The sequence below is a fragment of the Leiobunum rupestre genome, chromosome 2 (genome assembly GCF_980474605.1).
Source record: "Leiobunum rupestre chromosome 2, qqLeiRupe1.1.hap1, whole genome shotgun sequence".
NCBI lineage: Eukaryota > Metazoa > Arthropoda > Arachnida > Opiliones > Sclerosomatidae > Leiobunum > Leiobunum rupestre.
Genome location: NC_143385.1, coordinates 15,357,715 through 15,376,294, shown reverse-complemented (window position 1 = coordinate 15,376,294; position 18,580 = coordinate 15,357,715). Strand labels below are relative to the sequence as shown.

At 35.5% G+C, this 18,580-nt stretch overlaps 1 protein-coding gene across 4 annotated transcripts in view; it reads left to right on the top strand.

The window, feature by feature from the left end:
• Nucleotides 1-18,580, top strand: part of Nmdar1 (glutamate ionotropic receptor NMDA type subunit 1) — a 190,667-nt gene that overhangs the window by 136,761 nt on the left and 35,326 nt on the right. For all 4 annotated transcript variants that reach the window (XM_090165421.1, XM_090165420.1, XM_090165423.1 and 1 more), the window contains exons 7-10: nucleotides 10,649-10,823; nucleotides 12,296-12,440; nucleotides 12,521-12,622; nucleotides 17,552-17,657. In XM_090165421.1, coding sequence (XP_090021547.1) covers nucleotides 10,649-10,823; nucleotides 12,296-12,440; nucleotides 12,521-12,622; nucleotides 17,552-17,657 — 528 coding nt within the window. The remainder of the gene's footprint in view (nucleotides 1-10,648; nucleotides 10,824-12,295; nucleotides 12,441-12,520; nucleotides 12,623-17,551; nucleotides 17,658-18,580) is intronic.

Below are 18,580 nucleotides of genomic sequence, written 5' to 3'. Positions count from 1 at the left end.
CAGGCAGAAAAAAACCTAGGCCTTTAACTTCGATATTATATTATGATCAGGCCTTTGTTATTCAGGTCGTAATTTTCAGATATTTGAAGAAAAAACATTAGGCAGATATTCACAAAGCGATATGATCTCAAATTGTGTCTGATTCATAATCCAAGCAACCGATTTGAACTGCTCTGCTCACCAGATTCAGTTAGCCACAGAGAGTGTCGTGACAATTATCATGTTTAGTAATTATGTAATCTTGTGGAAGCAAATCAGAATAAACAGTAATTACAATTTTAATCCGGGGATATATCAAATCGATAACTGTGAGGCATTTGAAATAAGTTCATAATCAGTCAGTCGATTTACAATGAATTAAGATAAGATTCCGGTGTAAACTATTTTATTTTTATTTTTGATTCATACCAGTTGATCTGATAATATCAGAACGTATATGCGGGTAATCTGATATAACATTTACTTATTATCCATTCAGATAAGGTTGGAAGCACAAATGCGTATGACCTTATTGATTGAAAATTTTATTGATGTGAAAAGTTTAATATTTCATACCATAATCCCATTACTTCATCATATAATTATTTCTAACATTTCTTAAGATTTAAGAGCATAAATAATTGATATAATATATAAGTAATATAGGAAAATGAGTATGCCACTTCCTATTGTTTCAATGGTAATTTTCTGACCCAACCTTTTTCGACACTGACACTCTCGACCAGGGGCGTGTCAACCAAGAGGGCGACTTGCCCCCGCTACTTTTTATCAGGGCAGACTTTGCGCAGAGGTGTAGTTCACTCACAAGGAGGGTACCCGAGGTGTTTATTGCCGATTTTGTTCAAATTCGGGCGTAATGTAGACCTATATGAGATTTGAAATTCCCCAAAAGGAGACTTTGCACTACCCATTCGATTTGCCATGGCAACCGAAAATGTGTTTGATTTTTTTTCTTATTTTACCCCACAGTTGTTACAATTTAACCCCAAAAATGTTCGAATTAACCCAAACTTGACAAAATTTACCGAAATGTCATCCAAATTCCCCATTTCGTGATTTTAAAATGTTTAAAAAAAATTGTGAAACCGAGGAAATCCCGTGCTTTTTTAAATGGAGATTTTTGTTCGTTTTAAGTGGTCAAAACATTTTTGGTTGCGATGGCAAGCCGAATTTGTAAAGCAACGTTTCCCTTTGGGAATTTTCATATCTCATATAGGTCTACATTACGCCCGACTTTGAACAAAATCGGCAATAAACATCTCGGGTACGTATACTTATTTGCAAACCTGACTAAACATACGACACTCTGCATTTTTCGGACACAGCCTATTTAACAAGGTATGAGCTTATAATATTATTTTTGTCCCGCTCTTGTAAAAACGTTGGCACGCCCCTGCGAGTCTCTGACAAGGAGACTACCCGAGGTGTAACACACCGATTTTGTTCAAACTCGGGGGTTAAGTAGGCCTTAATGAATCATGAAAATTCCCAAAAAGAAAAATTTCAACGGCCATTAGTTTTGCCATGGCAACTAAAAATGTTTTTGACAACACAAAATGGAAAATTCCTTACCGAAAAAACATGGTATTTTGGAAATTTTTCCAAAAAATTAAAATTTTTTAAAATGCAAAAACTAGAAAAAATTAACCAAAATTCTATGTTTTTTAGCAGTCAAAATGAAAGCACGCTTAACTGATTTTAAAGAAATTAAATTCACAAACTTCTAGAGCGTCCTGCTAAACCTCTCTATTGTCACATTCAGTCGCTTGTTGGTGTTACTGACTTCTGGTCTTAACATATATTATATTCGAGCAAGAATATTTTTATTTATTTTTGGCTATAATGATACGTTTTTTAGCGTTGCTTACAATTCCCTTCACGCACGAAGAGTTAGCTCCATCGCCCTAAAAATTAAATCAACGGGGTATCTCATTGGTTCCCTAAAACTTGCGAATTTCATTGCGATTGAAGCCAGGGCTTCCAGTTTATATAAAAAATTTCCCTCTTGCAATAATTTCATCAAACAAAAAATCCCGTTTTTGACTAGGAAATTCCCATTTTTTATCCCTCGCTAAATTTGGGAGCTTATAATACTAATTTATATAGATATTCAGTTAAATTCTGAAAATAATTCCAAATATAAGGTTTTATTTAATACAAAATTACTTACATTGGAATAATTTTGTAAAAATATATCCTCAAAAGTCGCAAAAGGATATTAGATAATGACTTTCATTACTAGGAATGTAATAAAAATATTTTTTACATTTATGACTCGTAACATATATATATTCACTAAATATACAATTAGAGTAGACTGGAACAGGCAATGTTACCCGAAAAGCTAAATATTCCCTTTCTTCAGTTGCAAGGAACGCTTTTCCCTCATTTTCCTCCGCGAAAGGCCGTTTTCCCTCTTAAATGGCATTATTCCCTTTTAGCGTTTAGGAAGGTTGAAAAATCGCGGAAAAGGGAAAAATTGCCCGCATGTGGAAGCACTGATTGAAGCACAGGCCGGTGACGGTTTACTTTCCCCCTCTCATGCCGAAGTAAAACTAGACAATGATGCCCGCGGGTCGTCTCAACATGGTCATTCATAATAAGTATAAATAACCAACTTGAAAGTAACTGAATTTGCGATTAATTTAGCAATTTTTCTCAAGTACGGTTTGGTTTACAGCTGAGCCTAATTGTTTTGTCATTTGAGCAGTTTTTAAAAATGGACAGTGTAGTATCACCCTGCCCAAAAACCACAAGACGGTCGACAAACGTTCTCTCCAGGGCTTCCAGATTTGATGTCTTAAATTTCCCTCTGGCGATAATTTCATTTAACAAAAAATCCCTTTTATCCCATTTTTGGATTGGAAATACCCATTTTTTATCCCTCGCTATATTTTGGAGCTTTTAGTACTAATTTATATAAATATTCAGTTTAATTCTGAAACGAATTCCAAATATAAGGTTTTTTTTTGTACAAAAGTACTTAAATTTGAATAATTTTACAAAAATATATCCTCAAAAGTCGCAAATGGATATGTAGATCATGACTTTCATTATTATCTAACGTATTGGAAATTTATTTTACACCTGTGACTCGTAACATATCCATGGACTAAATATACATTTAGAGTACGTCTACAACAGGCTATGTTATCAGAAAAGCTAAAAAATCCCTTTCTTCCCGTGCTAAGAACACTTTTCCCTCATTTCTCCCCGGCAAAATGCCGTTTTCCCTCACTTTTCCCGTATTCCCTCTTAAATTGCATTATTCCCTTTTAGCATTTTGGAAGGTTGAAAAATCCCGGAAAAGGGAAAAAATCAGGTTCTCTCTGTGATATTTGGCCAGTCCACCAAGGTTGCAAATTGAGAGGTTTTGTCCTTGGGTGGTTTTGTCGATTTTTTTAGTTTCTAACGTTTGGGCGATTTTCGATTTTAGGGTGGAATTTTGATGAACAACTTTTGGTTGCAATACAATGCACCAATGAGTTTAATTTTGATTTCGCATAGTGTAAAAGCTATGGTATTGTCGAATAGAATTACCGGAGGGCTTCACAGTGGGACTTATCAACATTGAGCAAAGTTTTATTCATTCGAACCGGAATTTGGTTTCCTTAATCATATACGCATTTCTTTAATTCAAAGCACGCATAACGTCGGTTTTATCTTCCAAAAAGATAACACTTTCTTTCTCATCAACTTGACCCTTTTTTAAAAGTAAATAAGAACGAGTAGTCTAGCTCTTTTTGCAAGATATTGTATGAATGCGATCTGGGTAGTTTCAAACAAGAGGTACCTAACAGTGGTGGACTGGCCATAGAGTGAACCTGCCCGATGACAAGCAGGCCCCATGAACCGTTCATGAAGTGGGCCTATAATTGTTAAGGCTAGGGACCTGGGTCTCCCTGCAACCAATAATATTAGAACCAGGCCGCCACTGGTAATTAAGACAGTGGGGCGGTGGAGTTGTCAGCACTTTCGCCTCGCAGCAAGAGGAGACGGGTTCGATCCCAACATGTGGCCCTTATTTGGTGAAAACTGGGAGCTACTCCTTCTGGTTAAATGTGTTTTCCCATAAGTTCTTGTTCCCCCTTCCATAAAAACGTGTAGATGTTAACGGTAAATTCGGTAATAGTAAGTGTAGGGAGCTGTTGGCTCGCTTGGCATTCGAACAAGGTTACCTAAATTTATGACATTAAAAAAGTCGTTAGATGACTTGGACCAAAGGTGGGGCATTGCCTATTAGCATAGTTGCTTATTAATATTTGAAATGTACTACAATTTTGATTTTTGTGTGTTTCCATCATGGTAGCTATAACGACAGCCATATTTTGGTATTGTTCTCTAATTTGATAATATCAGACGCTAGATCAAAGGGGCTATCGCGAAAGAACGTGGCTCCACAGCGCCACCTAAACTCTTTTCAGTCGTTAATATTGCTAAGTATAAATTATTTTAACATTCCCTCCTAAAGACCGTGTTCTTAATATGAGTAAACTATCTTATCAATTTGACGCACCCTATATCATATAAGATAAACATAAAACTTACTTCCTGAGACTTTGAAAATTGCAGACGGTTAGATTTATCTGTTTAAGGGTTAAAAATAAACAACGTTGCAACTTCTACACTGAAGGATTACGCCTTGTGAAACCCAGAGATAAGGCAGCTGATTTTGGGACACACGTCAGCTTTAACCCACTAACTCACTAGTTCCTTATTTATTTCGTGCGATCAAAAATGGTTGTTTAATTAAAAGTTCCAATACCGTTCGTGGTTCTCCAAGCAACGCCAAAAGGTGTCGTCGGGTATTTATGAAGGACAAAGCACTCGTGATAAACCAGAACACACGAATTAGAAAAGCAAAGTGATTGAACGATGTTACAGCAATGGTAAAAAGCTCTTGGGACTGTAGTCTACGCTAACACTAATTCGGTATCGTGGACCCTGCTGTAGCCAAAAATAACCAAAGGCCATCTTGAAGATTTCCAGTGGTTTTCTAAGGCTCTTATGAAGTTATTCGAATAAAGTAGCATTGAAATAATTTTAAATAGCTACTTTGAAAGAACCCAGTGTTGTAATGATTTAGGAGATCGTGTGACCGTCTCATTGCGAAAAGGTTAGCCAAGCACGTATAATCAGGGTTGTTAACGTAATAAGAGACGAGAAGACGTCACCGGCAGAATATTCTTATTTATAGCGCCAAAATATGATGACGGATGGTCTCCGCAATGGCAATTTGACGTCGATGGACAATGCGCTTTTTTAACTCTCGGGAAACGTAAAAAGCCGCCGAAGAAAGAAGCCCGTTTGGTGCGTGTTAACAATGTACGGCTGGGACGAAAGGAGGGCGGCATCGTACAGGACACAAAGGAGAGATACGGTGGCGTCGAGCCAAACCATTAACCCCATCTTTTGCGCGAAAGCGAAAAAGTTTGGCCAAGTGAGAAGAAGCGCGTTTCCAGAGTGTGTACGGACTCGTGAATAATGTATTTAGTTTTCTTTCAAGCGCGGAAACATTTTCGGGGACCTTCTTTAGGCTCGTCTTGTTCCTCGAAATGAAAGACCCGGCTTTATCTAACTGGCATCAGCGCGGTCAGGTTGCCACGGCAACGAAGCCGGAAAGAAGGGTATAAAACCCCCATTACAGTCCCGACATTTCATCCTTTCGGAAGGTGCGTCTTTAATATTTAAAGTGTCACCGCGAGTTGAGCCCAGAAATATTAAGCGCAATAGACGGAAATAAAGCTGAATTTAAAGACAATAAAGAATTTAAAGAGGTTGGCTACGATGGTCACCTACCTTTGCCAGGATTTAACCCCGACTAAACTATTTAGATTGTAGAGAAAGCGGAAAATACTCATGCATAACGTCTCGCACAAAATTTTGTTTCACCGAAAATGCTATCTTACGTTTTGTCTCACGCAAAATGATTTGTTACGTTTTGTTTAACGCAAAATGATTTGTTACGTTTTGTTTAACGCAAAATGCTATCTTACGTTTTGTCTCATGCAAAATGATTTGTTACGTTTTGTTTCACGTAAAATGCTATCTTACGTTTTGTCTCACGCAAAATGCTTTGTTACGTTTTGTTTCACGCAAAATGCTATCTTACGTTTTGTCTCACGCAAAATGCTTTGTTGGGTTTGTTTTCACGCAAAATGCTATCTTACGTTTTGTCTCATGCAAAATGATTTGTTACGTTTTGTTTCACGTAAAATGCTATCTTACGTTTTGTCTCATGCAAAATGATTTGTTACGTTTTGTTTCACGTAAAATGCTATCTTACGTTTTGTCTCACGCAAAATGCTTTGTTACGTTTTGTTTCACGCAAAATGCTATCTTACGTTTTGTCTCACGCAAAATGCTTTGTTGCGTTTTGTTTCACGCAACATCCTTTGTTACGTTTTGTTTCACGCAAAATGCTATCTTACGTTTTGTTTCACGCAAAATGCTATCTTACGTTTTGTCTCACGCAAAATGCTTTGTTACGTTTTGTTTCACGCAAAATGCTATCTTACGTTTTGTCTCACGCAAAATGCTTTGTTGCGTTTTGTTTCACGCAAAATGCTATCTTACGTTTTGTCTCACGCAAAATGCTTTGTTGCGTTTTATTTCACGCAAAATGCTATCTTACGTTTTGTCTCATGCAAAATGATTTGTTACGTTTTGTTTCACGTAAAATGCTATCTTACGTTTTGTCTCACGCAAAATACTTTGTTACGTTTTGTTTCACGCAAAATGCTATCTTACGTTTTGTCTCACGCAAAATGCTTTGTTGCGTTTTGTTTCACGCAAAATCCTTTGTTACGTTTTGTTTCACGCAAAATGCTATCTTACGTTTTGTCTCACGCAAAATACTTTGTTACGTTTTGTTTCACGCAAAATGCTATCTTACGTTTTGTTTCACGCAAAATGCTTTGTTGCGTTTTGTTTCACGCAAAATCCTTTGTTACGTTTTGTTTCACGCAAAATGCTATCTTACGTTTTGTTTCACGCAAAATCCTTTGTTACGTTTTGTTTCACGTAAAATGCTATCTTACGTTTAGGTTAACGCAAAATGCTATCTTAGGTTTAGTTTCACTCAAACTTTTTTCTTACGTTTTGTATCACACAAAATGGTTTCTTACAGTTTCGTATCACTAAAATTATTCCTACTCTTTTCTAATGATTTAAAATTTTTTTCTCAAGTATTTTTTGCAATTTTTATTAGTATTTAGTTCATTTGATCAAAAAGGAAATAAATGTTTTAAAATTTTGAACATTTCGGCGAATTTTGGAATATGAAATATAAATATTCCTGTATACGCTCTACTTTGTAATTCCCAATAAACTAGAATTCTCAGAGATTATTGGCTTGCAAAATCGTGTATTACTAGATATTCCGTATGTTAACCCCCCCCCCCCCCCACCCCCGCCCGAGCCCTCGGCCCGAGCTCTTCTGTTTCCCCTTCTATAAAAACCTGTTGAGTTTAACGGTAACAGTTAGTGTAGGGAGCTGTTGGCTCGCGTGGCATGACGGGCTTGCCACCACCCTCCTACGCATTGTAACCCGGCCACCTGAATTAATGGCTTCAAAAGTCGCATGACGACTTAGGCCTTGGGTATTAGCCTAGCTGATAAAATAGTAAAAAATAAATAAATAAATTAGGCGAAAATGCCGCTTTATTTAAACTTGCAAACAATATACTACGACTAATCATGGAATGAAAACTTTTTTAAATGGCCTCGGTCATTTTCCGCCTTACAACACTAGGAAATAGTAAATAAAAACCCTAATTCAGATAATACAATTGACTAGCTAACAATGCTATCAAAGACTATTAAACCCGTCCATTCTTAGTGATTTCTCTAGTCATAGCTTTAAAAATGATGTTATGCCTTTTAGAACATCTAACTGTTCATACCAACCATTGTTGGTCGATAGGGGTTTCAAACCGAGTTGCTCCTTTAGAATGGAGATAATATTTTCACAACCTGTTGGCCTCGCAAATGCTTTCTTTGGTTAAGAACGGCTGTTTGTTCTGGCAGAGGATTGGCTGCAAATAACTCCATCATTAATTTTCGGACACATCCTTTTGATAACCTAAATACCTAAGTACACTCTGTTTAAAAAGTCTTCGACAGGTGAAATGTTTGCCCTCTTTTTAATTCTGCTAGAAAACTGTAATAGAAAATATATTTAATTAAAGGCCGGTTAAAAAAAAAACAAATTCCTAGGACAACTTGGCAAGTGGTTTAAAGAATTTCCTTTTTTTTATACGATAAGGCTTTTACAAGGCTATTTGCGTTATAATTTGTTTATAATAATTGTTACCATAATTTTAAACCAGCCTTTAATTAAAAATTTGTTGTTGGATCGCTGTCGAAGTTGCGTTATTAATAATCGCTTGATGCATTTTAGGTGTTTCCTAATTTCGACGAATGTTTTGAAACGCGATAACTTCTCAACCGTTGGTTGTAGAGGGATAAGTTTTCCACTTTCTAAATATGAACCGACCACTGTGAATTCAAAAACGCGCGAGTCAGTGCCGTAGAACCAATATTTAAAAAGTTGTCAAAAATGAGTTTTGTCGGTTCCCGCCAAAATATTAATTTTTGGCGGACGAAACCGATAAATAACGAAAGATATTGGAAAACAAATAATAGTTGCAATTGGTTTCATCGAGCTATCTATTATAGTTTTCTAGCAGAATTAAAAAGAGGGCAAAAATTTCACCTGTCGAAGACTTTTTAAACCTTTATTAATATAAATGGGTATATTTTGTGGTAGAAGAGGTATTTCTTTTAAGAATTATGATATATTTTCTTCGCCGGTTAAAGCCTGGTTTTCACTTGGCGGAAAATCACCGACAGAAAGTTCGACGACGGCGATATGGTTTTCGACGTTTCGCTTACTGTCGGCGTTTTAGCATTTTCACTTGGCCTTTTTTTTTAGGGCGGAAATAAAGCGATTTCTTTCTGGCAGCGAGTTCGTCGGTTTTCGTCTGATAGTGGAGATTTAAGCCTAGGCCTAAAAATGGATGATTTATCTGATCATAATAGTGAACTATTGATTAAAGCTCATGTAAGCATTTTAAATTTAATGTTATTTTACATGATCTATCGTGTTCAAAGAAATATGAGTTATGAAAGATCGGTTTGTGTGAAAGAAACATACTGGAAAAGAAGGCAACAAGGGTATAAAAAAAACACGTTCCAAAATTCACAGAAAAGCACGTGGCCGAGTTCCGGATGCAAGAAGCAGGAAATTAACCATCCCCCTGACGTCACAGTCACCTTTCGAAAATGGTTTTTGATTGGTTGAAAAAGAGCGAAATCGCCCAACTGAGCGAAAAAAATAGAAATGAAAATCGCCACACAAAACCGAAAACCGACGGAATTTCCGCCCGGCGTCGACGGAAATTTTCGCCGATTTTCCGTCGACGCCGGGTTTTTTCGCCCAAAAACCGCCAAGTGAAAACCAGGCTTAACGCTCTAAATGCAACGTATTTTGCGAACAAAGCTGGTCAAAAATGTTGACTTATGTATAATTGAGACGCGTTCGGTTGACTATTTAGTGAAAGGAAATTTTAAAGCTATATTTAATATTTAAAATCCTCTAACGTTTAAAATACATTCTTTAATTTCAAATTCAATAGATATTTAATGAGATTATAGTGGAATCCGCGGGCCCAAAGAAGCGAGCTCTAGCGGGATTCGTTTTAAAACAATCACTTGGATTATTGAAATCCAAACTTATTAACTACTCGATTTAAAATTACCAAAAGTTAGTTTTGTTGTACACCTTTAAAAAATATTAAATCAAAGCTGTATTATTTTTGTAGGCTATGGTCAACTTTGAGGACACGTGTGTAAGCGCTATTTCTGTGTTGCTTAGCGTTCATTATTATAGCGTTGTATAAAAGATAATTAGCACGAGATCCGTCGGGAGTAGCGCGATATTATTTGTTTTTAGTAGGTTAGTCCGTTTTCGCGCGACGTCTCGGTAACACGTATCATTGTTGTGTTAAGGTATTTTCGGAATATTAAACCATTTAAACTCTTAACGGCGTCGGATAATTAATAATCGTAGTGATCGCTTCAGGATTAGAGCAACGAAGAGGCGACTCTTACACGTGTATTGACGCCATTGCCCCTCACTATATCTGCCATTCTCGCTCATCCAATAGTGATTGTAGGTGGCAATTTTGGAAAATTCCTCCCATGTTCCTACTATCATCCTACATACTTCTGTTGAGTGCTTTTGCCCTTTCGAGTATGAAGGGACCAGAAGGTTTTTTTCCCAAATTTTAAATATGTAGCTATGAGTGCGAAACCCCACTCATTTATCGACTATTTTTTCTAAAACCAACCATTGTGTGCAGTATAATGTTGTATAGAATGGAAAATGTTCTATTCACGTAGGTCACCTTAGCTATATTCATAATACCGACCGTTTGGCTGGTTAGTTAGAAAATTTAATTTAAATGGTACTTTTCCTACTGTATCATTTATAATTCCTACTAGGCTACTATTAAACAGTCGTGATAGCGGCGTTGCTGGTCATGGTTTGTACAAAATGGCGGCGCCCACATTGTTACGCGAAACAAAGTCTTTAGTTTTAAAGTTTTTCAAAAGTGCTTTTTTTAAAATATCTATTTTTTTTTAGGAATCTTGGGTTTAGTTTTAATTAACGCCAGTGACGAGAAAGCTCACATTCAAGATAGTGTTCTGGTTGTAGCCTTGGCATTCAAGCAACTCTATCTAAATGAGAACATAACTAAGGCTCCTTCGGATTGCACCAACACTGGGAGAGCATGGATAACTGGACAGAAATTTGTTAAGTAAGTTATAACGGTCGATTGACCTCAGTCATCAGAGTTTGGTTTAAGGCGCGAAGATTTCGGAGCTTTGATTAGGAGTAAGTTGTTACGTTGAGGATTCGGTTCACTAACTTGTGGTAGTGAGGAGAGTAAATAAACTGCTTACAGAGAAACAACGATTTAGAAGACAGCCCTAAGAGGTTCGATTTTAATTTTTTTATTTACGCTAAATCGCGCCAATCTAAAATATTGGGCGGCAAAGGAATAAATACAAGAAGAAACAGTTAATTTTCTCTGCTTTTAGATAATTTAAAATCATTTCGTTTCATACTTTGGGTAAGAACCGTTTTACGCAAATGGTAACCTAGAACCGACCCAGTTTCCATTGCCATGTAGTTCTACCAAATTTTTTAAATCCCGCCATCTATTGAGCGAAATCGAAAGTATTAATAATGAAAACTTTCAAAAATGCAAAACTTTCTTTTCGAAAGTACTTTTAAATTGAAATCGAGCAGTTTTAATATTAATTTATAATTAATTAAAAAAACATTATATATGCAAAAACAACAAATTAATATTAATGAAATGTAATTTTTATGCTATACATAATAAAATATTAACAAAAAAATGTATAATAATTGTTTAATATAATATTACCTATGAAAAATATTTCGTATTCCGTTCAAAAAATGGCGCTCTTGATTTAAAATCAAGATGGAATTAATTAAGAGTAAAAGACAATGAAAATTAAAAATACACAAAAAATTTTATTTTAAAAAATTATAAATTTTTTGGACCGTCATCAGGTGTATTAACGCGACCGAAACTAGTCAGGTTTAATTTTATAATTTTTTAAAATAAACATTTTTGTGAACTTTTAATCTTCGTTGTCTTTTACTCTTTATTAGTTTGTCTTGCAAAATAGCTAGAACTAGTGTTGTTAATTTTCCGGAAAAATAAAATGCGGAAAAATTTCCAGAAAAGTTTCCGCAAATCGGTTTTTAATTTTTTAACTTTTTATCGATATAAAATGTCTAATAACAGTAAACATACTACAAAATATTAATAGTACTGTTACATTGTTAATCAGTTTAAAGCTAATCTAGAAGTTTGGTTTTACTTTTAGATTCGAAAAAAATGCCGCTTTATAATAATTTGCAAACAATATTAGACTAATCATGGAATGAAAACTTTTTTATTTTTTTCGGGAAAAAACGGAAAAAGGCCTCGATCATTTTCCGCGGAAAATTTTCCGACTTACAACACTAGCTATAAATATGATAATATCTTAAATTATCAAGATGGAACCTGGAATTGGATGGTGTATCGAAAATGCATATCGGTAGTTACGGTAGTTCTAAAGACCTTAAAGTTCCTTGCGTAAATCGGTTCTTGTTTCGGGTGTTTAAAAATCCCCCCGGTTAAAGCATCTTCTCCCTTGGCATATGTGAATCGGTCTAAATTTGCGATTTCAAGTATAACTTTATTTTCAGTTACCTGAAGAAACAGCAATTGCTGTACGGGAAAACTGGCCGCGTGGCATTCGACGACAAAGGTGATCGCTTGGACAGCGATTACGAGGTAGCCAATATTGTCGGTGGACAACCTGTTACTGTTGGTCATTACATTTATTCTAAAGTTAGTGCTTTTTTATAAAATACGTGAAAAGGAGAAAGTAATGCATTAAGCCCTTGATTTCCATCTTATTTGCAAAATAGAAAGATATGAAATTGGAGCTGTCAATAAACACGAAAGATATAATCTGGCCAGGAAATGTGACTGTCAAACCAACGGGACACATTATACCCAAACACCTTAAGGTAAACACTTGAATCTCGTGCTGAATCTTTGTCATAGTGCTTCCCAATTCTATCTGTTCAGTAACATACTACTCGTTGCAGAGAAAACCCGTTTTCAAACTCTTTCTCTTATCTGATCACGTACAACTAAGCTCCCTTTAATGTTAAAAAAATCAGATAATCAAACAGCTTGACAAAACCTAGTAAACGCCAATTTTGAAAATGTCGAGATAGTATTAATTTCCAATACAAATTCGAATTTTACACCTAATAAATTACTATCCTACAAGTTTCCAATTCACGTTTTTCAGAGCTGGCTTAATCTGGGAATTGGTAAAAATTATAACCCCGAAAAGTATTCGTCGACGATAAGTGCGCATGAAAAATTAACGCTAACGGGCCAACTGTGTTTCGACTCTTTCGAGGCGTGAATAAATATAGTCCGAAGAGCGAATCTGGTGTTGTTTTCAAATTTTGTAGAGTATGAACTTACTTTTTTATACAGATACTGTACATTAACTTTAGGCCACCTTGTGTATTTCACGTCTCGAAAACAAAACGTTGCGTACGAAAAGTGTTCGCAAGTTTCGCTGATAGCCTTCCACTCTATGTGAGTGGGCTACTCTATGATAAGAACCACTAACTTTACTATAAGAAGTAAAGTAAATCAATATTAAAAATTAAATATCTCAAATTTGAAAAAAGGCATTTACTAGGTTTTGTCATGGAATAGCCGGCCATCCAATCAGATATATATGTATCTGATTTTAAAGCAAGTGTCGGCCCGACGTGAAATAGCTCTTTTTTTCAACAGATGTCGCTAGCGTCGAAATCAAAACAAGATACTTAAGCTACATTTGGACCCAAAAGTCGGAATAAAAAGTACCCCTCGGTGTTGATTGGCCCGTTTGTAAATTGGACAATAACTTACATTATAGTTATTTTTTTAAATATATTTTATACGGGCTATGTAATTTAGGTTAAATTCCACTGAGTAGAGTATAAGATATCTAATTATAATAGTCTACAATGGTTCTCTGACGACGTGATGTTTTCGCTATTTTGAATTTTAGCTTCTTTTGCCATAAATAGATGGCACCACGCTCTCCAGTAAAGTCGTGTTTTTCGAAGAATCGGATAGATTTATAGCCATCTCTAATAACAAGGGCCTTTTCATAATACAGGTGGCAATGATGAAGCTGACAGTTGCTTTAATATAGTTGAAAATCTATAAGAGACAAGCTATAAGCGTTACTTTTATCTCTATCTGAACATTAGTTTTACATGGGATAGCAAATTAACACGAATGATTCCGATATACCCGTCTTTAAACGGCTAAAATCGAGGGGGTAGCCACTTAAGAAATATAGTGTACAAATAGCGAGAAATCCAAATAATTATTTCCGGAAATCTAGAAATCCACGAAAAATATTAGAAATCTCGAGAAGTCTAAAGAAATATCTTGAGAAATATCGGAAATATTAAAATTATCGGAAATATTTGAGAAATACCTTAAATAATTGAGAAATACTGGAAATATTTGAGAAATATCGGAAATATTTGAGAAATATCGGAAATATTTGAGAAATATCGGAAGTATCGGAAATATTTGAGAAATACCTTAAATAATTGAGAAATACTAGAAATATTTGAGAAATATCTTAAATATTTGACTGGAAATATTTGAGAAATATCGGAAATATTTGAGAAATATCGGAAATATTTGAGAAGTACTGGAAATATTTGAGAAATATCGGAAATATTTGAGAAGTACTGGAAATATTTGAGAAATATCGGAAATATTTGAGTAATACTGGAAGTATTTGAGAAATACTGGAAGTATTTGAGTAATACTGGAAGTATTTGAGAAATACTGGAAGTATTTGAGAAATACTGGAAGTATTTGAGAAATACTGGAAGTATTTGAGAAATACTGGAAGTATTTGAGAAATACTGGAAGTATTTGAGAAATACTGGAAGTATTTGAGAAATACTGGAAGTATTTGAGAAATACTGGAAGTATTTGAGAAATACTGGAAGTATTTGAGAAATACTGGAAGTATTTGAGAAATACTGGAAGTATTTGAGAAATACTGGAAGTATTTGAGAAATACTGGAAGTATTTGAGAAATACTGGAAGTATTTGAGAAATACTGGAAGTATTTGAGAAATACTGGAAGTATTTGAGAAATACTGGAAGTATTTGAGAAATACTGGAAGTATTTGAGAAATACTGGAAGTATTTGAGAAATACTGGAAGTATTTGAGAAATACTGGAAGTATTTGAGAAATATCGGAAATATTGAGAAATATCGGAAATATTGAGAAATATCGGAAATAATTGAGAAATATCGGAAATATTTGAGAAATATTGGAAATATTTGAGAAATATTGGAAATATTTGAGAAAAATCGGAAATATTTGAGAAAAATCGGAAATATTTGAGAAAAATCGGAAATAATAGAGAAATATCGGAAATATTTGGAAATCAGAAATCTGGTGTACAATTTTTTTTCAAGTGGCTACCCCCTCGGTTAAAATAATAAAAAAAGCAAAACACACGTTATCGGACAATATTTTCCAAGATGGCGTCCGATTGATTTCGGGGCCTATGTAGATATTTTCGGACTATTGGAAAGATCATTTTTGATACCAAAATTAACTTTTAGGCAAAGTTTTAGATTGCATAATTTGTTTGTGAACCCCAACGTTAAAAAATACCTATAATGCTATGATAAAGATATAACTTAATCGCTACTACCATTCGAATTTACATAACATCAAACACCTACACAACCCTTGTACATGTTTAGGTGTTTAATTTCATGTAAATTCGATTTATAGCGCAGCGTATAAGCTTCAGCGTATTATGGGATATCCGTACTGCCTTCAGAAGCGAGAATAAAGCGTCTCGATAATAGAATGTCTTAAGCGAAAAAACAATTTTCGCGCTTAAAATTGACGCTCGCGAATAAAATTTGCGATTTTTTTCAAATTCGCCGCTAAAATCGCGTCTCCGCGGTTTCTAGCGAATGTTCTATTTTTTGACGTCCACACCTTGGCGATAAAAAGCCAATCAGAAAACGCGTTCCCTCGATCTATTCCGCTCCCGTCCGTCACTTATTAAGCCTAGGTCTTTAGAAAAGCGGCTCAGCCAACTTGACCAAGATACTGAAGTAAAGTTAATTATCTCACGAATAGAATCGTTTATTTATGGCAATTATCAACAGGAATATCCATTTGGTTCATTTTGAACTGATGTTTTATGTTAGGCCTAAAACATTACTAAAAACCCGCACGAGTTGTTTTCAGCGTTTTTAAATTTTCGCGCTAAAGTGAGAACCGCTTCCCCAGCGACCGAAAAACCGCGTCTTTTTTCGTTGCGCGAAAATTTTATTCGGCTCGAAAATTCGCCAATTGGGAACTAGCCTTTAATTTGATATTCCATAATGAATTAATGGTGGATACTACTAAGCCATTTGAAAAATATCTCATTATTTTTCGGAGGGAAAATAATCCCTCGGATAATTGGAACTCTTCTTCCATTTCTCAACCCGGCAGAACGAAGGTGAGACCAGAGACTGTCAGATAATAGAAGGGTGGAGTGTGCTGGCACGCCTATTCCGAATTATCGTTATGAAAGTCTTGGCGGGGGCGAAGGGAGGGAAATCGATTCGCTTATTCGGTTTGCCCAAACCCTGTTACGAACTCACGCGGCGGCGAAATTATACAGACTTTCTCGGTCCGACCAGACAAACGTCTATAGATCGTCCGAGAATGGATTAAGTGAACATTTCCCAAGAAGACTGGACTGTAGAGGGGGAAATCGACAATCGATAGAGAAATCCGAAAATGAAGACGATGACTCCTTTGCCAAGTTTGCAAATTTCTATTGAATTTGGCGCCTAGATGACTTAAGCGCCACTCGGAGAAGCGAAAACAGAACTGAACTTAAACCTTTTGAAATTACGTCTTACACGAAGCGTCAGGGAACCGATGCCAGCTTATTTTCTTTTTCTCATATTTAATTAATTGCGAATCTACATTTCTGTAGACCTAGTTGGCTGTACTTAAACGCTTTCACCTATACCCCTGCAAAGGGTTTCTCTGTCATAGTCGTTGGACCAAATATTGTCGATTTTCCCAAACTCCGTAACGCGAGGTGGTTCCACGGGAATAATATAACTTATCGGCCCAAGATCAGGAGCTCAAAACGGTTTCACGAGGAACCACAGGGCTTGATCATTTCAACATTTTTGTCGTAAAAATCCCAATAAGACCTTTTCATCAAATAAGCTACGCTTGCTGAATTGGTTTTTATGTAAATCATTCGCCACGAAATACGTAACAGTTCAGTTCAGTTTATGCTTAAATACCGGGTGCCTCGTCGAATTTACTCTTATCTCCAGGACTTTTCGTAGAAAAACGTCATCGATACGTCACTCGTGACAAAGCAGCAAGTTCAAAAGAAGAACTCCAATTTTACTTTATAAAATCATTTTAAAATAAATATACTTGAGTTTAAATAAAAATACCTGATTTTAAATAAAATACTTTAATTTAAATAAAAATACCTGATTTTAAATAAAATACTTGATTTTAGATATAAAAATACTTGATTTTAAATAAAAATACTTGATTTTAAATAAAAATACTTGATTTTAAATAACAATACTCGATTTAAAATAAAAATACTCGATTTAAAATAAATATACTCGATTTAAAATAAAATTCGCATTTTTCGAAGAATTGGATAGATTCATGGCCATCTCTAATAACAAAAGCCTTTTCACGATACAGGTGGCCATGATAGAGCCGCCACTTGCTTTAACGTAGTCTTTCTCCTTAAGTACAAACATTATTGATGTTACTTACAATTACCTAAGTAAATATACCCGTGTTTGAAATAAAAATGTTTGACTTTTCAGTAAAATATTTTTTGGTTCGCAGGTTGTGACAATAGCTGAAAAGCCATTCGTATGGATTCGTCCGGTGAATGACGAATTCGAGTGCCTTGAAGACGAGATTAATTGTCCGAAAACAAACGCATCTGACGGTATTCAACGAGATATATTAACTTTATAACATACGTAACATAATCACTCAAAAGTATGCCATAAAAGCGTATTCTTTCATGAAACCTGGTTCACGGGATAGGACGTGAATTACGTGGTATCTTCCCATTGCGCCGAATCCCATTCGACCGAATTCCCATTAGACCGAATGTTTTTGATGAAATTAGTAAAAGGCGGGTTTTGTATTTTTCTAATCGACCGACGCAATATTCACAATTGAGTGACCGCAAAAAAAAATAGTTTTTCTCTCTACTCCTTTGATTTGTTAGGTTAGGTTAGGTTAGGTAACACTGCATGCTGTTCTGACAGATGCTGAAACGGATAAAACCGAATCCTAAACCCGGAGAAGTGCGGGTTTTTCGGTCGAATGGGATTGGGTTCGGTCAAATGGGATTCGGCGCAATGGAACAGATTCAATTACGGGAAACGCGAGCTCCTTGACTCTTTAGAGTTGTTAATTTTCCGGAAAATATTTCAGAAACTTTTCTGAATTGCTGAAAAATAAAAATATAAACATATATTACTTTGAAGATTTTTTGTCCTAGACTAGTCTAGATGTTTAGTTTCACTTTTGGATTCTACATAACCTGACGAAAAGGCCGCGAAATTTATATTTTCGAGCAATATTAGGCTAATTATGGAAAAAAAAACATTTTTTTTCTTATTTTTTTGTCGTAAAAATACGGAAACCTTTCCGGAAAAAAGACCTCGGTTATTTTCCAAGCAGGAACTTTTCCGACTTACAGCTATAACCTTGAGCTTTAAGTAACAAACGATGTTTCGGCTCCTCGCTTACTGCCTGTATACCATCTATAACTTAAGCTCCTGCCTGTCAATCACGAGATTTGGTTTCCGTGGTAACCATTTTAATTGCAAAAGGATTATAAGTACTTTCCATATTTGG